We start from the raw sequence: 23059 nt of genomic DNA on the forward strand, positions 1-23059 counted from the left end.
TGGGTCTCAGACCAGTGTCCTGATCTTAAATAAAGGCGATTACAAAGGTATGAAGGCAGAGTTGGCTAAGATGGACTGGGAAAATAGATTTAAATGTAAGATGGTGGATAAGCAGTGGCAGACATTTAAGAAGATATTTCATAACTCTCAAATAAATACATTCCAATGAGAAGGAAAGACTAAGAAAAGGGAGAACCATCCGTGGCTAACTAAGGAAGTAAAGGATGGTATCAAATTGAAAACAATAGTATACAATGTTGCCACAATTAGTGGGAGGCCAGAGGATTAGGATATTTTTTTAAATCAACAAAGGACAACTAAAAAAATAAGAAAGAAGATGGATTATGAGAGTAAACTAGCAAAAAATATAAAAACAGATGGTAAGAACTTCTACAGGTATATAAAAAGGAAGAGAGTAGCTAAAGTAAACATTGGTCCCTGAGAGGATGAGACTGGGGAATTAATCATGGGAAACAGAGAAATGGCAGAGACTTTGAACAAATATTTTGTATCGGTCTTTACGGTAGAAGACACTAAAAACATCCCAATAATAGATAATCAAGGGGATATAGCAAGGGGGGAAATTTAAAACAAACAATCATTATCGCTAAAGAAAAAATACTCGGTAAAATAATGGTGCTAAAGGTGGACAAGTCCCCTGGACTTGATGGCCTGCATCTTAGGGTCTTAAAAGAAGTGGCTGCAGAGGTTACAATCTACCAAAATTCCCTGGATTCTAGAGAGGTCTCAGCAGAATGAAAAAACACAAATCTAATGCACCTATTTAAAAAAAGGAGGGAGACAGAAAGCAGGAAACGATAGACGAGTTAGCCTAACATCTGTCATTGAGAAAATGCTGGAGTCCATTATTAAAGAAGCAGTAGCATCATCATAGGCAGTCCCTCAGAATCCAGGAGGACTTGCTTCCACTCCCAAAGTGAATTCTTTGATGGCTAAACAGTCCGATACGAGAGCCACAGACCCTGTTATAGGTGGGACAGGCATTCATTCAGCGAGGGGATCGGTGGGGCTGGTTTGCCGCGCGCTCCTTCATGCCTGCGCTTGGCCTCTTCATGCTTTTTGCATTGAGACTCAAAGAGCTCAACGCCCTCCCGGATGGACTTTCTCCACCTCGGGCGGTCTTTGGCCAGGGTCTCCCAGGTGTCAGTGGTAATGTTGCACTTTACCAGGGAGGCTTTGAGGGTGTCCTTATAACGTTTCCACTGTCCTCCTTTGGCTCATTTACCATGAAAGAGCTCCGCATAAAGCATTTGCTTAGGGAGTCTCGTATCTGGCATGCGAACTATGTGGCCTGCCCAGCGAAGCTGATCGAGTGTGGTCAGTGCTTCAATACTGGGGATGTTAGCCTGGTCGAGGACACTAATGTTGGTGCGCATGTCCTCCCAGGGGATTTGCAGGATCTTGCGGAGACAGCAGAACATTTGGAAAAGCACAATACAGTCAAGCAGAGTCAGCATGGTTTTATGAAAGGGAAATCATGTTTGACAAATTTGCTGGAGTTCTTTGAGGATGTAACGAGCAGGGTGAATAAGGGGGATGTGGTGTATTTGGATTTCCAGAAGGCATTCTAAAAGATGCCATATAAAAGGTTACTGCACAAGATAAGAGCTCATGGGATTGGGGGTAATATATTAGCATGGATAGAGGATAACTAACAGAAAACAGAGAGTGGGGATAAATGGGCCATTTTCCGGTTAGCAAACAGTAACTAATGGGGTGCCACAGGGATCAGTGCTGGGTCCTCAACTATTTACAATCTATATAAATGACTGGGATGAAGGGACCGTGTGTAATGTCGCCAAGTTTGCTGATGATACAAAGATGGGTGGGAAAGCAAGTTGTGAGGAGGACACAAGGAATCAGCAAAGGGATATAGACAGGCTAAGTAAGTGGGAAGACATTTGGCAGATGGAGTATAATGTGGGAAAGTGTGAGATTATCCATTTTGGCAGCAAAAATAAAAAAACAAATTATTAAAATGCTGCATTACGGAGGGACCTGGGGGTCCCTGTGTGTGAAACACAAAAAGTTAGTATGCAGGTACAGCAAGTAATCAGGAAGGCAAATGGAATATTGGCCTTTGACTCTGGAGAGGTCTCAGCAGATTGCAAGGGGGTGGAGTATAAAAGCAGGGAAGCCATAAGAACATAAGAAATAGGAGCAGGAGTAGGCCATACAGCCCCTCCGCCATTTAATGCGATCAGGGCTGATCTGATCATGAACTCAGGTCCACTTCCCTGCCCACTCCCCATAACCCCTTATTCCCTTATAGTTTCAGAAACTGTCTATTTCTGTCTTAAATTTATCCAATGACCCAGCTTCCACAGCTCTCTAAGGCAGCGAATTCCACAGATTTACAACTCTGAGAATAAATTCCTCCTCATCTCAGTTGTAAATGAGCAGCCCCTTATTCTAAATTATGCCCCCTAGTTCTAGTCTCCCCTATCAGTGGAAACATCCTCTTTGCTTCCACCTTATCAAGCCCTCTCATAATCTTATACGTTTCGATAAGATCACTTCTCATTCTTCTGAATTCCAATGAGTAGAGGCCCAACCTACTCAACCTTTCCTCATAAGTCAACCCCCTCATCCCTGGAATCAACCTAGTGAACCTTCTCTGAACTGCCTCCAAAGCAAGTATATCCTTTTGTAAATATGGAAACCAAAACTGTACGCAGTATTCCAGGTGTGGCCTCACCAATACCCTGTATAACTGTAGCAAGACTTCCCTGTTTTTATACTCCATGCCCTTTGCAATAAAGGCCAAGATTCCATTGGCCTTCCTGATCACTTGCTGTACCTGTATACTAACCTTTTGTGTTTCATGCACAAATACCCCCAGGTCCCGCTGTACTGCAGCACTTTGCAATTTTTCTCCATTTAAATAATAACTTGCTCTTGGATTTTTTTTCTGCTAAAGTGCATGACCCCACACTTTCCAACATTATACTCCATCTGCCAATTTTTTGCCCACTCACTTAGCCTGTCTATGTCCTTTTGCAGATTTTTTGTATCCTCTTCACACATTGTTTTTCCTCCCATCTTTGTATCATCAGCAAACTTGGCTACATTACACTTGGTCCCTTCTTCCAAGTCATCAATATAAATTGTCAATATGTCGTCCTTACTATACAGTATAAATGCACACGAGGCCCATACTTGAGAAAAGATCACTCTGTGACCAGTTACCTTTATAACCAAGACCTTAAGAGGCAGACGGTGGGTGGAGCTTTCCCTTTTATAACCGAAAAATCCAGGTTAGGAGTGTCTCCCACAAGTTCGCGCCCTGTGGTCAGTGTTCTCAAGGTATACAACTTAGGTCAGCTTATACATGGGTTACAATGACAGTTGAAAACATGACATCACCTCCCCACCAAAGTCTTATTGAGATAACAGGTTAAGTCTGGTGGTTTACGCTCCCTTGTAGAGCGCCCGAGTTGGGACTCCGGTTGTTGGGCGCTGGCCTGAGTGTCTGCTGTTTGCGGTGCCTCAGGCCTGTCTGGACTGCCCATAGTGACTGGGCTCTCCTCCATTTGGTTCCGGTGTTCGGTAACCTGTGGTGGAGTAAACTCTACGTCGTGTTCTTCCTCTGCTTCTTCTATGGGGTTGCTGGACCTCCTTTTAGTTTGATCCACATGTTTGCGGCAGATTTGTCCATTGCTAAGTTTAACTACCAAAACCCGATTCCTCTCTTTGGCAATCACAGTGCCTGCAAGCCATTTGGGCCCTGCAGCGTCATTAAGGACAAAAACAGGGTCACTGACATCAATACATCGCGCTCTCGCATTCCTGTCATGGTATTCACATTGTGACTGACACCTGCTTTAAACAATTTCTTTCATAGTAGGGTGTATAAGGGATAACCTGGTTTTGAGCGTCCTTTTCATTAGCAGCTCTGCGGGTGGAACCCCTGTGAGCGAGTGTGGTCGGGATCTATTAGCCAATAGGAGGCCTGATAAGCGGCTTTGTAGGGAACCCCCTTGGATTCTGAGCATCCTGTTTGATTATCTGCACTGCTCGTTCCGCCTGGCCGTTTGAGGCCGGCTTGAACGGTGCCGTTCTGACATGGTTGATTCCATTGCCTGCCATGAAGTCCTGGAATTCAGTGCTTGTGAAGCACGGGCCATTGTCGCTGACCAAAACGTCCGGTAGACTATGGGCGGCGAACATTGCCCGTAGACTTTCTACCATGGCAGAGGATGTGCTTGAATTTAAAATGGCACACTCAATCCATTTGGAGTAGGCGTCTACTACAACCAAATACATTTTTCCCATGAAAGGACCTGCGTAGTCCACATGGATGCATGACCATGGCTTGGCGGGCCAGGATCAGGGGCTAAGGGGGGGCTTCCCTGGGTGTGTTGCCCAGCTGAGCACATGTCTTGCACCTGCGAACACAAAGTTCCAGGTCTGCATCTATCCCTGGCCACCAAACATTTGACCTGGCAATTGCCTTCATCATGACAATGCCCGGGTGCTCATTGTGAAGTTCTCTGATGAACACCTCTCTGCCCATCTGGGGCATGACTACTCGGTTTCCCCACAGTAGGCAATTGGCCTGAATCGAGAGTTCATCCTTGCGCCTATGAAACGGTTTAAACTCCTCAGGGCATGCCCTGTACGTGGCTGCCCAGTCCCCATTCAGGACACATTTCTTAACTAAAGACAGTAGCGGGTCTTTATTTGTCCAGACTTTAATCTGACGGGCTGTCACAGGTGAGCCTTCGCTTTAGAAAGCTTCAACAGCCATGACCATCTCAGCATCATGCTCAGCTGCCCCCTCAGTGGTGGCTAGTGGTAGCCTGCTGAGTGCATCAGCGCAGTTTTCAGTGCCCGGTCTGTGCCAAATTATGTAGTCATAGGCGGCTAACGTAAGTGCCCACCTCTGTATGCGGGCCGATGCATTCGCATTTATGGCGTTGTTGTCAGCCAAAAGGGACGTTAGGGGTTTGTGATCTGTCTCTAGCTCAAATTTCCTGCCAAACAGGTACTGGTGCATTTTTTTTATTGCATATACACATGCTAGCGCTTCCTTTTCCACCATCCCGTAGCCCCTTTCTGCCTGGAACAGACTTCTGGAGGCATAAGCTACCGGCTGTAACTGACCATTGGCATTCACATGCTGCAACACACACCCGACCCCATAGTACGATGCATCGCACATTAAAAGAAGTTTCTTACATGGGTCATATAGCGTTAACAGTTTGTTGGGACATAACAAATTGCATGCTCTATCAAAAGCCCTTTCCTGGCTGTCCCTCCAGACCCAATCGCGACCTTTGCGAAGGAGCATGTGTAGCGGCTCTAACAGCGTGCTCAATTTGAAAAGAAAGTTGCCAAAATAGTTCAGGAGTCCCAGGAACGAATGCAGCTCCGTCATGTTACGGGGTCTGGGTGCTCTCTGGATCGCTTCCGTTTTGGACGCAGTAGGTCTGATCCCATCTGCTGCTACCCTCCTCCCCAGGAATTCTACCTCTGGAGCTAAGAAGACGCACTTCGCCTTTTTCAGTCGCAGCCCTACCCGGTCCAGTCTGCGTAGCACTTCCTCCAGGTTGTGGAGGCGTTCTTCAGTATCGCGACCAGTGATGAGGATGTCGTCCTGAAAAACCACCATCCTTGGAATCGGCTTGAGGAGGCTTTCCATATTTCGCTGAAAGATCGCGGCAGCCGAACGAATCCCGAACGGACATCTGTTATATTCAAACAACCTCTTGTGTGTCGTAATGGTGGTCAGCTTCTTCGACTCACTCGCCAGCTCCTGGGTCATGTAAGCTAAGGTCAGGTCCAATTTTGAACAAAGTTTTCCACCGGATAGCGTCGCAAAGAGGTCCTCCGCTCTCGGTAGCGGGTACTGGTCTTGGAGTGACACCCGATTGATGGTGGCCTTGTAATCGCCACATATCCTGACCGACCCATCCGCCTTGAGCACCGGCACGATTGGGCTCGCCCAGTCACTGAATTCGACTGGCGAGATGATGCCTTCCCTCAGCAGGCGGTCCAATTCGCATTCTATCTTTTCCCGCATCACGTACGGCACCGCTCTGGCCTTGTGGTGTACTGGCCTGGCGTCCAGGTTTATGTGAATCACTAACTAGGTCCCCATGAAATTGCCGACGCCAGGTTGAAAGAAAGAGTCAAATTAATCCATTGCACTGACATCGCCCCATTTCCAGTTCATGACAGCAAGACAACTCCTCCCCAGTAGTGCGGGACCGTCCCCCAGGACAATCCAGAGTGGCAACCTGTTCTCCGAATCTTTGTGGGTCTCGACTACCGTGGCGCTGCCTAGTACCGGAATGATCTCCTTTGTATATGTCCGTAGCAGTGCATCAATCGGCAATAATTTTGGCCTCCTGGCCTTGGACACCCACAATCTTTCAAACTGTTGGATACTCATCAGGGACTGGCTGGCCCCCGTGTCCAGCTCCATTAATACTGGGATGCCATTGAGGAGCAGTTTCATCATTATCGGTGGCGTCCTGGTATATGAACTGTATATGTGTTCCACATGAACTCGCTGAACTTCAGCTTCCAGCGATTTACCCCAGTATTCATTTGGCCTCATAGGGCTTACATCGGGCTCGTCCTCCTCGTACATCAACCTGGCTGCAGGCTTCCTGCACATACGCGCCAAGTGACCGCTGACGTTGCAGTTTCTGCAGGTATATTGCTGATACCTGCAAGCTCTGGCTGGGTGTTTGCCTCCACACCTCCAGCATGAGCTAGAGGCTCCATTGTTGGAAACAAAAAGGTCCACTACCAGTCGATCGTCTCGGACTGTCTCTGTAACTGTCCTTAAGCGCACCATTAACAGGTGTTGATGGCCCCATTACTGGCCGCATTGTCCATTGCGATGGCATGAATCGCCGTTCAGCTGGCCATTGTCGCTGTTGAATTCCCCCTTTGGGTTCGACTGCATGCTGGGGCATGTCCGATTGCCCTTGTCTGCTTAGAGAACTGTGTGCCGCGTTAACAATGTTGACTCCCTGGTCGTTTGCCGCATTTGAGCCAAGATTTTTGCCATAAATCATTCTGGTCTCTTCCTCCCCTGAGATAATTGTCTGGGCTATCATAGTCGCTGCTTCAAAGGTCAAGTCTTTGGTCTCAATCAGTTTCCTGAGAACCCCAGCCTGCCCGATGCCCTCAATAAAAAAGTCTTACAGCATCTCCGCTCTGCAATGCATCTGGGAACTTACATAGGCTCGGCAGTCACCGGAGATCTGCTATGAAGTCTGGAACGCTTTGCCCCTCTCGCCGCCGGTGTGTGTAAAACCAGTGTCTCGCCATGTGCATGTTGCTCGCCGGTTTAAGGTGTTCCCCGATCAACTTACTGAGCTCTTCGTCCGCCGGCTTCTCTGGCACTAGAAGGTCCTTCATCAGGGAGTACGTTCTGGATCCACAAACCGCCAGATGAGCCCTGCGTTTGTCGACCGAATCCTGTCCCAACCAATCCTTAGTGACAAAACTTTGCTGTAGTCTCTCAATAAAGTCGTCCCAATCATTACCAACACCTCTCTTCTGTGCTGCTAGTGGCCATGCTCGCGTGGTTTAAATCCCAGTTTCTCGTTGCCAATATGTCCTTACTATACAGTATAAATGCACACGAGGCCCATACTTGAGAAAAGATCACCCTGTGACCAGTTACCTTTATTACCAAGACCTCAAGAGACAGACGGTGGGTGGAGCTTCCCCTTTTATATCGTAAAGTCCAGGTTAGGAGTGTCTCCCACAAGTTCGCCCCCTGTGGTCAGTGTTCTCAAGGTATACAACTTAGGTCAGCTTATACATGGGTTACAATGATAGTTGAATACATGACAGTAAATAGTTGGGGTCCCAGCACTGATCCCTGCGGCACCCCACTAGTTACTGATTGCCAACCCGGGACTGAACCATTTATCCCGACTCTCTGTTTTCTGTTAGTTAGCCAATCCTATATCCATGCTAATATATTACCCCCAACCCCGTGAACTTTTATCTTGTGCAGTAACCTTTTATGTGGCACCTTGTCGAATGCCTTCTGGACGTCCAAATACACCACATCCACTGGTTCCCCTTAATCTATCCTGCTACAACTGTATAGGGTATTGGTGAGTCCACACTTAAGAGTACTGCGTACAGTTTTGGTCTCCTTATTTAAGGAAGGATATACTTGCATCGGAAGCAGTTCAGAGAAGGTTCACTTGGTTGATTCTGGAAATGAAGGGGTTGACTTATGAAGAAAGGTTGAGCAGGTTGGGCCTATACGCATTGAAGCTTAAAAGAATGAGAGGTGATCTTATTGAAACATACAAGATACTGAGGGGGCTCGACAAGGTAGATGCAGAGAGGATGTTTCCCCTTGTGGGGGAATCTAGAACTAGAGGGCACAGTTTCAGAATAAGGGGTTGCCCATTTAGAACTGAGATGAGGAGGAATTTCTTCGCTCGGGGGTCGTAAATTTGTGGAATTCTCTGCCCCAGAGAGCAGTGGAGGCTGGTTCATTGAATATATTTAAGGCAGAGAGAGACAGATTTTTGAACGATAAGGGAGTGAAGGGCTATGGGGAGCAGGCAGAGAAATGGAGCTGAGCCCAAGATCAGATCTGCCATGATCTTATTAAATGGCGGAGCAGGCTCGAGGGGCCATTCCTGCTCCTATTTCTTATATTCAGAGACAATAATCCATGCCTAGGCAGGACAGACAATAATCTACACCACTGTATTATTCTGCTGCTGAAGTGCAATTGTGTGTCCCTTTCAGGCTACAAGGTTTAATGGATAAAAATTGGGTGCGTTCAAAGGTCGGTCAATTAAGAGGTTGCAGCCATTGCGGGTTCTGAAATTTTGTGTTGCTGGTGAATTTGTACATTGCAAATGACTGTCTGGGACCCTTAAGAGAAAGGGAGCCATGCAAATGAGGACCAAATTTTCCCTTAAATACACTCGGCCATCAGACAACCACCCCCATTACATTCCCACCAATCTATGACTATATCAATGACTTGGACTTGAATGTTGGGGGTATGATTAAGAAAGCTGCGGACTGCAGGAAGATATTAATGTACTGGTCAGGTGGGCAGAACAGTGGCAAATGAAATTCAATCCAGATAAGTGTGAGGTAATGCAAGTCGAGATCGAACAAGGCAAGGAAATATACATTAAATGGTACAACACTGGAAAGTGTAGAGGAACAAAGGAACCTTGGAGTGCAGGTCCACAGATCCCCGAAGGTAGCAGGCCAGGTAGATAAGGTTGTTGAGAAGGCATATGGAATACTTGCCTTTATTAGTCGTGGCATGGAATACAAGAGAAAGGATGTTATGCTTGAATTGTATAAAACACTGGTTAGACTGCAGCTGTATGCAGTTCTGGTCACCACATTACAGGAAAGACGTGATTGCACTGGAAAGGGTGCTGAGGAGATTTACAAGAATGTTGCCTGGACAGGAGAATTTTGGCTATGAGGAAAGATTGGAGATGCTGGGTCTGTTTTCTTTGGAACAGAGGAGGCTGAGGGGAGACCTGATTTCAGTGTATAAAATTATGAGGGGCCTGGACAGAGTGGATAGAAAGGACCCGTTTCCCTTGGCAGAGGGGTCAACAACCAGGGAGCATAAATTTAAAGTAATTTAGCGGGGGTTTGGAGGAGATATGAAGGGACTGATTCCCGGGCTGACAGGACTGACATATGAGGAGAGACTGGATCGACTGGGCCTGTATTCACTGGTGTTTAGAAGAATGAGAGGGGATCTCATAGAAACATATAAAATTCTGATGGGATTGGACAGGTTAGAGGCAAGAAGAATGTTCCCGATACTGGGGAAGTCCAGAACCAGGGGGCACAGTCTAAGGATAAAGGGTAAGCCATTTAGGACCGAGATGAGGAGAAACTTCTTCACTCAGAGAGTTGTTAACCTGTGGAATTCTCTACCGCAGAAAGTTGTTGAGGCCAGTTTGTTAGATATATTCAAGAGGGAGTTAGAGATGACCCTTACGGCTAAAGGGATCAAGGGGTATGGAGAGAAAGCAGGAAAGGGGTACTGAGGTAAATGATCAGCCATGATCTTATTGAATGGTGATGCAGGCTCGAAGGGCCGAATGGCCTATTCCTGCACCTATTTTCTATGTTTCTATGAAATGTCTTTACCCAGAGGATGGTGGGGGTCTGGACCTATCAGCCTGAAAGGGTGGTGGAGGCAGAAAGCCTCACCACATTTAAAAAATACTTGGATGTGCACTTAAAGTGCCGTAACCTACAGGGCTCATCATAGGCAGTCCCTCAAGTCAAGGATGACTTGCTTCCACGCCAAAAAGCTACAGGGCTACGGACCAAGAGCTGGAAAGTGGCATTAGACTGGATAGCTCTTGATCGGCCGGCACGGATACGATGGGCCGAAATGGCCTCCTTCCGTGCTGTAAATTTCTATGATTCGCCTCCTCCTGACCCGTCCCAGACACCTTTTGGTCTGTCAAACACCTACCCCCAATCCACGCCGCACCCACCTCAGAACCTCAGAACCCCCCGCATCCCCCCTCCCCCGTCGTTAACTGCTCCTGCCATACTGCACTTGGTGTCTTTAATAAATACAACATTTCAAGAACAAAAATTACCTCATAAAAGCTCAAAAGTTTATTATTTATGCAATTTCCAAGTTTTTGCAAAGAAACCTTCAATCCCCCAAAATGATTCACCGTCTGAGAAAAATTTAGAGTCAATGTACAAACACACAAAAAACACAAGTGCTCCATTACCTGTCCCATCAGAAATGGTGCATCAAACACCCTCTCCCCCATAGCACTTACACAATCTTTTGAGATGAAAAAAAATATGGAGGCCAATTTAGGGGGATTTTTTTTTTGTCAAAAACCCTTGAAGGCAATCAAGCAAGCTCCAGAAGATTGCAGTACCTCCAGTGAAAAGAGAGACAATTCCTTGAGCCCATCCTGACAGTTAAGAACTAGAAACAAACCATCATTCTAGTTGCCTTCATCTGGTGCTACCGTGTCCCTCATCACTTGAAGGAGCCAAAACTGGAGAAAGTAGTCCAAATGCAGCTCTACCAAGGCCTTGTATAAACCAAGTAACATTTCTAGTTTTATACTGGACTGACCTAGTAATACACTTCAATAGTCTGTTTGCTTTCCCTATGGCCTTGCCACATTGGTGTGGTTCTTCAATGTTTGATCTACTACGACCCACCTTCTCTTGCTCCACAACCTTTAATCCTGCATGGTATACACAGACTGTATCTTGACTTACCCAGACTGCATCACACTGCATTTAACCACACTGAAGGACATATAATCACACATTGGCTTATTCCCACAACATATCTAAATCAACCTGTCCCCTATTTATTTAATCTACATTCCCAATGCCACATTTCGTGTCTTCTGTTGAAGAGCAATGATCCCAACACAAATCCCTGCAGTACTCCACTAGTGATTGGACCCATGTACAACTGCTTACTATACCAAGAATACAACCTATTCACTCTCCGGCTTAAAAGTCGCCCACCAATCCCACACAATAACTGACGTAATGCCTTTAGTGTGGCACTTCATTGAAGGCTTTCTTGAAATCAAACATATTAATATTAATTGGATGAAGAGTGTGGGACTTTGCTATGATTGACATAGACACCAGCTAATTGGGGGGTGCCCAATAATTCAAAATCATCTTCCAGCTAGGTATAAATCACTTAGAAAAACAAAGTAATAAACAATATAACCTTTCCACTAAGAAAAATAAATATAATCTCAATAAATTGTCTTTGTTTTACTTTCCAAATGTGAAGAGAAAAAAAAGCACAGGCATCGTCAGTCACAGGTGTTGTCAAAATGAGTTAAAACTTGAGCAACTCATAATAGAAAGGTAGAAATAAAACTTGGAGAATTCAATAATCAGTTTGCTTGAAGTATTTTGGAAAAATGCTAAGAAACTCAGAAATCCTCAGAGAATGAAGGGCAACCAACCTTCTACTTAAATCTCCTGATATATACTGCAAAATTCTGCAAACTGCACATGTTCAGATCTATACATGTGGCTGGTAACTCAACTGTGCTGGGAAACCATATCCAGCCAACGGCTAAGCTTTTGAGAATAGAAATATAGAAACATAGAAACATAGAAAATAGGTGCAGGAGTAGGCCATTCGGCCCTTCGAGCCTGCACCGCCATTCAATGAGTTCATGGCTGAACATGCAACTTCAGTACCCCATTCCTGCTTTCTCACCATACCCCTTGCTCCCCCTAGTAGTAAGGACTACATCTAACTCCTTTTTGAATATATTTAGTGAATTGGCCTCAACAACTTTCTGTGGTAGAGAATTCCACAGGTTCACCACTCTCTGGTTGAAGAAGTTTCTCCTCATCTCGGTCCTAAATGGCTTACCCCTTATCCTGAGACTGTGACCCCTGGTTCTGGACTTCCCCAACATTAATAAGAACATAAGAATTAGGAACAGGAGTAGGCCATCTAGCCCCTCGAGCCTGCTCCGCCATTCAACAAGATCATGGCTGAGGTCTTGAAGCAAAAACTTTCATGAAGAGATTGATAGAGACAAAAGACAATTCAATCGATAAATGTAATTACATTATTATAAAATACATGTTTTTAAAAAATTGTATGAACTTTATTTTGGACATTAGTAATTTCAGTTACAGTCAAAAATGGCAGTCAAAAATGTTTTGAGTGAGTTGATTGGTTTGCCCCATTATTTCTAGGTTATCCTCATTGATCATTCAGGATTGGTTGTCTTTCTACATCCTTAATACTTTCTCAATAGCAATTTTCATAATATTTTCCTCAGTTATGATCTGTACGTTTGCTGCTATTTTACTTTGGGTGAATGGAAGTAGGAAGGGGAAAGTGTAACAGAAAGATACTCTAGCAGGAAGTACACACTATTTGTAAGACTTTTAATATATTGGTCCGTAAATTGCGGCTTCTCCGGGTGCATACGACATGCGCACACGCCCGAAGAAACCCGCAAGTTCCGGGTTTAGGCGCGTGAAGCGCATGCGCCTAAATCCAAAACTTATCGCACTTATCCCCAGGAGAAGGGCCTTTGCGGGCAAAGAGTTAAGCTATTTACCCAACTCTTGCCCAGCGAATCTCTTTAGATAGAAAAAATGTTTAGGACTCATTTTTACATTAAAAATCCTGTTTATTTTTTAACACTATTAAAACATTTGTTTAAATTTCAAAAAAATAAATTTTTCTCTAAAACATTCAAATTAATTATTTTTTTTTTAAAAAAGTGAAATGTTTTGTTTTAAATTAATGTTTGTGTTTTCTTTGTTTTTAGCTCCCGTTACTAGGAATGAGAATACTACATTTTCATTGGTGGTCCATGCCCACATGATCCAAGGAAGTGCTTCGCTCCTGGGATGCGTGGGCCGCTGCGCAGCTAGGCATGGGACCCGAAGTCTATGTTGGACCAGGTATTTTCGGGGCTTTTTGTGGTCAGAAGTATCCACACCCAGGAAGGCTCCGATCGCAATTTTTGGCCCAATATACAGACAGATGATCTTGCATCTGACATACACTTAATTTGTCACACGTATTTCTTCTGTCACGATTTTGTCATGCAGTTCCCAAAGGAAGATGTGTTTCTGCAGCACTTTAAAACATATGTTTTCAACATTCCTTTCCCCCTCATTCACTCGTTCTTCTGTATGACTCCCATCTCCGTTGTTATGTATTCCAGCTCCATTGAGACCCAGTGTTCAACATTTTCACACTGTTTTCAGTCACCAAATGGCCGGTAGGTAAGTTCCCAGTTGCTAACAATGTTCACATTTTGTTTTTCAGCCAAGCTTGTGCAAAACTTGTGGAGTGCAAATCAGGAGTGAAGTACTGAACTGACTTTGCAGCAAAACTCCTTCCTCCAGGGAGTCTCCATTTCATTCTGGCATTAGGTCAGCCCTGACACTAGAGTCCAGCTGCATTTACACTATAACTGCAGCACGGGTGCAAAATGAAACCATTGCTATAGTTACAGTGTAAAGACACACTAAACATTTTCCTTCAGCCGCAAGCCGGCCTCGCTCCACAAGAGTATTTGAAATTTTATCTTTATTTATCAGCCCACAAGTTCCAATAGGAAACAACATTTACATTTTTTCCCCAGATATAAGCAGGCCGCACCCCAAATCCCTAGCCACAATGCAGGAACTGCACTTAAGTATTTTACCCTTCAGCTATTTAGAATGCCTTCCTCGAGTGATGATTGAATAGAAGCTTGCTAAGCAACATTATCTATTCATTGCTGTTTGTGGAACCTTACTGTGTGCAAACTGGCTGCTGTGTTTCCTACGTTACAACAGTGACTATACTTCAGAAGCACCTCATGGGCTGTAAAGTGCTTTGGGACGGTCTGAGGTTGTGAAAGGTGCTATATAAATGCAAGTCTTTCTTTCTTTCAGACTGTTCAGTCTTGGCATTCTGTTTGATCCCAAACTGAATTTCCAACCCTAAATCCTCTCCATCATAAAATGCACCTACTTCCACCTCAAGAACATCATATCGCTCCTCCCCAACCTCAGCTCATCTGCCACCGAAGTTCTCATACATGCTTTTAGCAATTCCACAATCAACTACTCCAATGTTCCCCTTGACTCCAGCTCATCCAAAACTCTGCTCCCAATATACTATCGCACACCAAGCCACACTCGTCCATCACTTCTGCCCCCACTAATTTACACTGGCTTCCAGGTTCCCTCACCCTCCAATTTAAATTTATCTTCTGTCTTTAGTACTAGATGAGCAGAAATTTCCTCCAACTAACTATTGGGAAGCCCAAAACCATTGTCTTCGGTTCCCGCCACAAACTCAGTTCCCTAGTCACCAACTCCATCCCTCCCCCAAACAGTCTCCCACACTGTTCGCAACTATGACTTTGAAATGAGCTGCCGACCACATATCCGTGCCATAACTAAGACCGCCTATTTTTACCTCTGTAACATCACCCGACTCCACCCCTGCCCAAGTTCATCTGCTGCTGAAACCCTCATCCATACCTTTGTTACCTCCAGACTGGACTATTCCAACGCACTTCTGGCTGGCCTCCCACGTTCTACCCTACGTAAACGAGGTCATCCAAAACTCTGCTGCCTGTGATCTAACTCGTACCAAGTCCCATTTACCCATCACCCTTGTGCTCGCTGACCTACATTGGCTCCCGGTAAAGCAACGCCTCAATTTAAAAATGCTCATCCTGGTTTTCCAAATTCCTCCATGGCCTCGTCTCTCCCTATCTCTGTAATCTCCTTCAGCACAACCATCCCCCTCCCTTCCCCCGGTGATTCTTGTCTTGAGGTTTCCTAATTTTAATCGCTCAACCATTGGTGGCGCTTCAGCTGCCAAGGCCCTAAGCTCTGGAATTCCCTCCCTAAACCCCTCCACCTCTCTTTCCTCCCTTAAGATGCTCCTTGAAACCTACCTCTTTGACTAAGCTTTTGGTCATCTACCCTAATTTCTCCTTATGTGGCTCGGTGTCAAATTTTGTTTTATAACCCTCGTGTGAAGCTCCTTAGGACTTTTCATTACATTAAAGGCGCTATATAAATACATGTTGTTGTTGTTGTTGTTAGGCATCAGCTGTGGCTCAGCAGTAGCATTCTTACCTCTGGGTCAGATTGCTGTGGGTTCAAGTCCCACTCCAGAGACTAGAGCACATAATCCAGGCTGACACTCTAGGTGCAGTTTTGAGGGAATGCTGCACTGTCGATAGTGGTGTCTTTCGGATGAGACATTAAGCCGAAGCCGCGTCTGCTCTCTCAGGTGGATGCTAAAGATCCCATGGCACTATTTCGAAGTGCTTTATTATAACATTGCTGTTTGGAGGATCTTGCCGTGCAAATTGGCTGCTGCGTTTCAAAAAAGTGCTTAATTGGCTGTAAAGCACTTTGGGACATGCAGCGGTCATGAAAGCTGCTATATAAATGCAAGTCTTTCTCTTTTTTTTCTTTAAATGTTTCCATGTTCTCACCTCACCCACCTCCTTAACGTCTTAATTCCTCATCTCACTTACCTTCTCACCCGATCTCTCTGCTCATTAAACACATGCCCTCAACCAAATTCTCCATTCTTCCAATCTCTTGTGCATTGCTCCTCCTTCACGCCACCATTTCCTGCAGCCACTCTAATAATATCCCTATCTAAACCCCTCCACCTCTCAAACTTCCTGTCCTCCTTTAAATTCACCTCTTTACCCAAGCTTTTAAATCACTGCTCCTAATCTAACCTTCTTTGGCTCCGCATCCATTTCATCGTGCCTTGTGACATTTTTCTACATTAATGGAGGTATATAAAACGCAAGTTCTTGTTATTATGATAACTCGGTCAAGAGGATGGCAATAAGTATTGGTGGGAGAATTGATGTATAGTGTCAGACTGAGTAGCTTTGAAGTGTGGTAGATGAGAAAGACCTTGAAGGAAAGGCAAGAGATATTCTTCCTGAGGTATAGTGCCCAAAACTGAACGCAGTACTCCAGATTACCAATCCATGCCACAAAGTTACCTCCAATTCCATGCACTTTAATTTTTGCTAAATTCAACTAGTCAGACATGATCTATCCTTTACAAATCCATGCCGACTATCTAGATCAGCTCACACATGTTCAAGTGCTCAGTCACTCTGTCCCTAATGATACATTCCAGTAACTTCCGCACAAGTGATGTTAAACTGGTAGTTACCTGGTTTCTTTCTCCCACCTTCTCAAATAAAGAAGTGACGTCACAATTTTCCAGTCCAAGGGCACAGTTCCAGAATCTAGAGAGCTTTGGAAAATTATGACTGACGATACTGTAATTTCCTCACCTATTTCTTTTAATACCCTGGCATGGAAACTATCAGGTCCAGGAGATTTGTCTATCTTAAGTGCAATTACTATCACCATTTAAAATTTTTTTATCTTAATTCTTCCAAGTTCCTCCCCTTGACTTATTTTTAGGTTTCATTATACTGCTGGTATTTTGTTCTCTTCCTCTATCTTGAAAATGGATATAAAGTATTAATTTAACAAGCCATTTCCTTATTGTCCATTATAATATTGCCTGCCTCAGTCTTTAAAAGGGCTCACTACTCATTTTCTCGTAATATACTCGTAAAAACTTTTACTGTTGCAGTCTTTGTATTCCCATTTTGCATCTATCACTTTCTTTATAACCCTTTATTGCTTTTTCTAACTCTCCCACTCTGCTGGATTTCCACTTTTCCTTACATTTGTGTAAAGTTTTACTTTTAGCTTGATTCTGTATATCACCTCATTTGCTTCACTTCATAAATGCAGCTTTTGCCTTTTAGAGCTATGTACTTGTTTTGTAATCCACCAAATATCTCTTTTTTCCCCACTGTTTGTCTATAGGCTTACCTATCAATGGTTCAGCTAATTTGTGACCAATTTATTTCTCATCCATTTGAAATTTATCTTAGTTAAATTTAAAACCTTGGTGACTTTTCCCTTCTCCTCCTCAAACTCAATATCAAATGTAATTATATTATGGTCACTATTTGCAAAATGTTCCTTTTGGTAACTAATTCTCATTCATTACTTATCACTAAATTTAATATGGCCTGTTCCCTTGGCACTTTTTAAAGATATTGTTCCAGCAAACTGTTCCAAATACTTTATTCAAAACCACGTCACATCCAATCAGTTATTTTTGAAGTGCAGTCACTATTGGTGTGTCAGTAAACTCAATACCTAATTTGCACAAAGCAAGATTCAAAAACAGCAAATGAGATGGACGACCAGTTAGTGGAGGGGTGGGGGAATATTGGCCAAAACACTGGGTGAACTACTTGCTTTTCTTCAAATAGTGCAATACGATATTTAACATACACCTGAACAGGTAGACAGGACCTTGGGTTAATGCCCCATCTGAAAAGATGATAGCTCCAACATTCCCTTAGTACTGCACTGGAGTATCAGCCTAGATTTCACACTCAACTCAGAGAGGGTCTAGAACTACAACTTTCTGACTAACTACTGGATCAAGGTTATATTTCAGTGTACACGGTAAGTTTAAGAAATTCAAAACCAACCAAGCAATGTTCACTAAGTGCCTGTGTTTGTATTTGTCCTAACAAAAAAAAAGACCTGCATTTATATATCACTAAATCTAATATGGCCTGTTCCCTTGTCACTTTTTAAAGATATTTTTCCAGCAGACTGTTCCAAATACTATATTCAAAACCACGTCCCAATGCACTTACAGCCAATTAAGGACTTTTTGAAGTGTAGTCACTGTTGTAATGGAAACGTGGTAACCAAGTACGAACAACAATGTGATTTAAAAAAACACACATTATGTGGTTAAGTGTTGGTTGAGGGATAAATGTTGGCCAGGACACCGGGGAAAACTCGAAATAGTGCCTTGGGATCTTTTCCGTCCACCTGAACAGTTGGACGGGACCTTGGGTTAATGCTCCATCTGAAAAGACAATAGCTCCAACAGTTTAACGTCCCATCCGAAATATGGCACCGCCAACAGTGCAGCACTCCCGAAGTACTGCACAGAGAGAGTGTCAGCCTAAATTGTTGTGCGCATGTCTCTGAAGTTCGACTTGAGCCCACAACCTTCTGATTCAGACACTAATTCTGCTACCCACTGAGTCACGGCTGACACAATGCAACACTCCAACTCTATTTCCATAGAACTTTTAAATGCAAATATGTTTTAAATGATAAACACATCATTATCATATCAAGTGCATATCTTATCCGTACACAAATAAACATGTTCTTCTCACTACCCAAATGAAAATGATTAGCTATTTTCCTTTTCACTGCCCCTTTAAAAATCAAAAATGCTGAACACCTTCACTTCAGCACCAACCAAATCATTCGGTGTTACACATTATTGTCACTTTAGAATAAAACATTAGCTGACAGTAGGATTGGTACGACGTTGTTTACCTGCAGCTGCCGAAAGGCCCAAGAAAAACCTGGAGACAAGTTTTCAACTTGGAGCTCTTTTGATTCTTTCCTTCCACTTATGTAACAGCACAGACAACGTCCAAGGTCAGTGTCCGAAATAAAGATAGCAACTCGCGAATTTACCCTCCGGCAATCGGACTCCGGTTATTAATTCAGACACTATTACATTTTTCCAAACTCCCCCTCTTCTACCGCCAGGCGCGCGCTGCATTCTGGTAGTTGTAGTCTTCCCCCCGCAGCCGCTACTTTGAAACAGCCTATAATGTGGAAGTGCTGGCACTACAACCACCGGCATGCAGTGCGACAGACAGGAAGTGCTTGTGTGATGTTTCCTCCCCCTCCGTCGGGCGGTGGGGATCTGGTTCCGGGGGCGGCCTGCGGTGCAAGTGGAGCGGAGGGAGAGGAGAAGAAGCAGTGTTGAGCGCGGCCAGCCCACCGAGACCAATATCATGACATTTACAGCGCCTCTGCTGCACTCTCACTCCACCAGACACATCCTCCTCCTGCTGGTGAGTCCCTCAATCCTTTCGTCACCTCGTTCAATCCCTGTACTCGGAGCGGGGTCTCGGCCGAGCGCCGGTCCAAGAGGAAGGGGGAGGAAGAGAGAGCAAGAGCCTGAGGCCACCCGTCACAGCCGGGGAGAGGCTGGCTGTCAAGGCCCTGGCTGAGCCTCTGTCCTTGGAGCCGGCACCGAGATCCACCGTCAGGCGCTTCCGGCCGGTGTTTTGTGTCCCTCGGCGGCTCGTCCTGTAAGGTGCCTTGTATGCCCTCCCCCCCCGACCCTGAATGCGGCCCAGGCCGGTACAGAGTATAAAGGAGGCGCGCCGCCTCGCCTCGGGCTTTTCGCTGGGACGCGAATGGGATTTAAAAAACAATGAGAGTTTAACGGCCGTTTTATCTCATCCGTAAATAATGCCTGCTTCCGTCAAGGACTGGCTCCTAAAATACTTCTATCTGCCGCTTTGAGTCTCTCCCGGACCTGGTGGAAAGAGCCCCGCGCACGTTGTGTTGTGTCCGCCTTTCATAGGCTGATAGTTTGGTCCAGGCACCCGGAAATGGAGACAGTTTGGTGTGTCACCATCATGGGCAGTCCCTCGAAATCGAGGAAGACTTGCTTCCACTCTAAAGGTGAGTTCTCAGGTGACTGTACAGTCCAATGTGGGAATTACAGTCTCTGTCACAGGTGGGTCAGACAGTGGTTGAAGGAAAGGATGGGTGGGGAGTCTGGTTTGCCACACACTCCTCCCGCTGCCTGTGCTTGATTTCTGCATGCTCTCGGCGACGAGATTCGAGATGCTCAGCGCCCTCCCGGATGCTCTTCCTCCACTTAGGGCGGTCTTGGGCCCAGGTGTCGGTGGGGATGTTGCACTTTATCAAGGAGGCTTTGAGGGTGTCCTTGAAAATTTTCCTTTGCCCGCCTGAGATCGCTTGCCATGTCGGAATTCCGAGTAGAGCGCTTGCTTTGGAGTCTTGTGTCTGGCATGCGGACATGCGCCCAACGGAGCTAGTCAAGTGTGGTCAGTGTTTTGATGCTGGGGATGTTGGCCTGATCAAGAACACTGATGGTGCGTCTATCCTCCCAGGGGATTTGCAGGATTTTGCGGAGACAACGTTGGTGGTATTTCTCCGGCGATTTGAGGTATCGACTGTATATGGTCCACGTCTCTGAGCCATGCAGGAGGACAGGTATCACTGCTGTCCTGTCGAGCATAAGCTTGGTGCCAGATTTCAGGTCCTGGTCTTCAAACACTCTCTTCTTCAGGCAACTGAAGGCTGTGCTGGCGCACTGGAGGCGGTGTTGGAACTAATTGGGAATGTCTGCCCTTGCTGATAGTAGGCTCCCAAGGTATGGAAAGTGGTCCACATTGTCCAAGGCCGCGCCGTGAATTTTGATGATCGTGGGGCAGTGCTGTGTGGTGGGGTCAGGTTGGTGGAGGACCTTTGTCTTAGGGATGTTTAGTGTAAGGCCCATACTTTTGTATGCCTTGGTGAAGATGTTGACGATGGCTTGGAGTTCAGCCTCTGCGCAGCCGCAAGCGTACTGTAGTTCGATGACAGAGGATTGGATGGTCTTGGATCTAGCCTGGAGGCGACGAAGGTTGAACAGGTTTCCACTGATTCTATCGTTTAGTTCCACTCCAGTGGGGAGCTTGTTGAGCATGAGGTGGAGCATTGCAGCGAGGAAAATCGAGAAGAGGATTGGCGCGATGACTCAGCCCTGCTTAACCCCCGTCCGGATGTGGATTGGATCTGTGGTGGATCCATTGGTCAGGCTTGCATGTCGTTGTAGAGCAGTTTGGTGTGTGCGAGGCTGCTCTCCTTCATCGAACCAAGACTCAGCCTTGACCTGTGGCACATAGAACCTTTTCTGATTTTTCATTGGAATTACATGATCTTTTAATTCCCACTCATCAACAACGAATGAATAGTTAATTTTACTTAGAAAAACGTATCAAGGAGCTGCACAGAAAAGTAGTCAGACAAAAATGGCTATGGGACTAGGGAAGGAAATATTAGAGGGATGATTAAAAGTTTGGTGACAGAGGTGGTATTTAAGGTGGGCGTTAAAGGAGGAGAAAGAGGTGGATACGTGGAGAGCATTAGGAAGAGAATTCCAAAGCGCAGTGCCTAGGCGGCTGCCAAGGATAAGTTAAGGAGATAGGGAGGGGTTTGTACAAGAGACTAGAGTTGGAGGAACGAAAGTTTCTGGTAGGGTTGGAGGAGGTTAGGGAGATAAGAGGCAAGACTATGAAAATATTTAAACAGGAGGATAAGAATTTTAAATCCGAGGTATTGGACGAACGGGAGCCAATGTAGGCTAGCAAGGAGTGGGTGATTGAGGGGGAAGACATGCTGCAGGATAACATGCGGACTGCAGAGTTTTGAGTCATTTGAAGTTTATGGAGGGTGGAGAGAAGAAGCATTGAAGTCATCAACAGTGCATGATCAATAACCTGCTCTCATCGATGCTCAATTGGGGTTTTGCCAGGGCCACTTGGCTCCAGACCCCATTACAGCCCAGGTCCAAACATGGACATGAAGTGAAATGGGAATGACTGCCCTTGACATCAAGGCAGCATTTGACTGAGTGTGGCACCAAGGAGCCCTAGAAAAACTGGCATAATTGGAAGCATGGGGGAGCCCTCTAGTGACTGGAGGCAATTATCTCGACCCCCAGAACATCACTGCAGGAATTCCGCAGGACAACGTTCTCAGTTGAACGAACATCTGTTGCTTCATCACAGCCCGTTCCTCCACCATTGATTGCACCATGTTCGGCTCCATTTGCAGTTTCTTGCGCCAGGCAATGACCATCTCCAGCAAGACAGAGCCTAACCATCTCCCTTTCACACTCAATGGCATTTGCATTACCAGGTCCCCCAGCATGAACATCCTGAGGGTCACCATTGACTGGAAACTCATCTGGGCCAGCCACATACACATTGTAGCTACCAGAGTATCTCGGATGCTGGATATTCTGAACCAAGTGGCTCACTTCCTGGCTTCCCAAAGCTTCTGCACCTACAGGCAGAAGTCAGGAGTGTGATGGAATACTCTCCACTTGCCTGGATAAATGCACTGCAGGAGCCCACCAAGGCTTCTTCGGCAGCATCTCCCAAATCCACAACCTCCACCACCTAGAAGAGGGGTAACGGGTGCATGGAACACCATTACCTCTAAGTTCACCTGCAAGTTGCATACCATACTAACTTGGACATGGATCGCTATTCCTTTCAATGTCGCTGGCTGAAAAACTTGGAACTCCATGTCTAATTACATTGTTGGAGTACCTTCAACACGCAGACTGCAGTGATTCGAGAGGGCGAATCACCCACCACCTCATTCTCAAGGAAAATTAAAGGTTGGCAATAAATGTTGGTCCTGCTAGCAGCGCCAACATTCCAAGAATGAATTAAAAAAAAAAATAATAATTGTAGATCATCCAAGATTGGATAGCTAACAAGCAATCTGACAACACGAGTAGTGGAAGCATCACGAAAGATGGAGCAGTGGAGTCTAGTGTTCGGTGTACATTTGGAAGATGACCCTACGTTTTTGGATGATGTCACCAAGGGGCAGCATGAGGAAGAAGACTGGGCCAAGGATAATC

At 45.4% G+C, this 23059-nt stretch overlaps 1 protein-coding gene across 1 annotated transcript in view; it reads left to right on the plus strand.

Moving 5' to 3' along the window:
• Positions 1 to 19289: 19289 nt before the first annotated feature.
• Positions 19290 to 23059, plus strand: part of erp44 (endoplasmic reticulum protein 44) — a 128779-nt gene continuing 125009 nt past the window's right edge. The window contains exon 1 of the mRNA XM_070881120.1: positions 19290 to 19457. Coding sequence (XP_070737221.1) covers positions 19398 to 19457 — 60 coding nt within the window. The 5' untranslated portion in view covers positions 19290 to 19397. The remainder of the gene's footprint in view (positions 19458 to 23059) is intronic.

The sequence above is a fragment of the Pristiophorus japonicus genome, chromosome 5, assembly GCF_044704955.1.
Source record: "Pristiophorus japonicus isolate sPriJap1 chromosome 5, sPriJap1.hap1, whole genome shotgun sequence".
Taxonomy (NCBI): Eukaryota; Metazoa; Chordata; class Chondrichthyes; family Pristiophoridae; genus Pristiophorus; species Pristiophorus japonicus.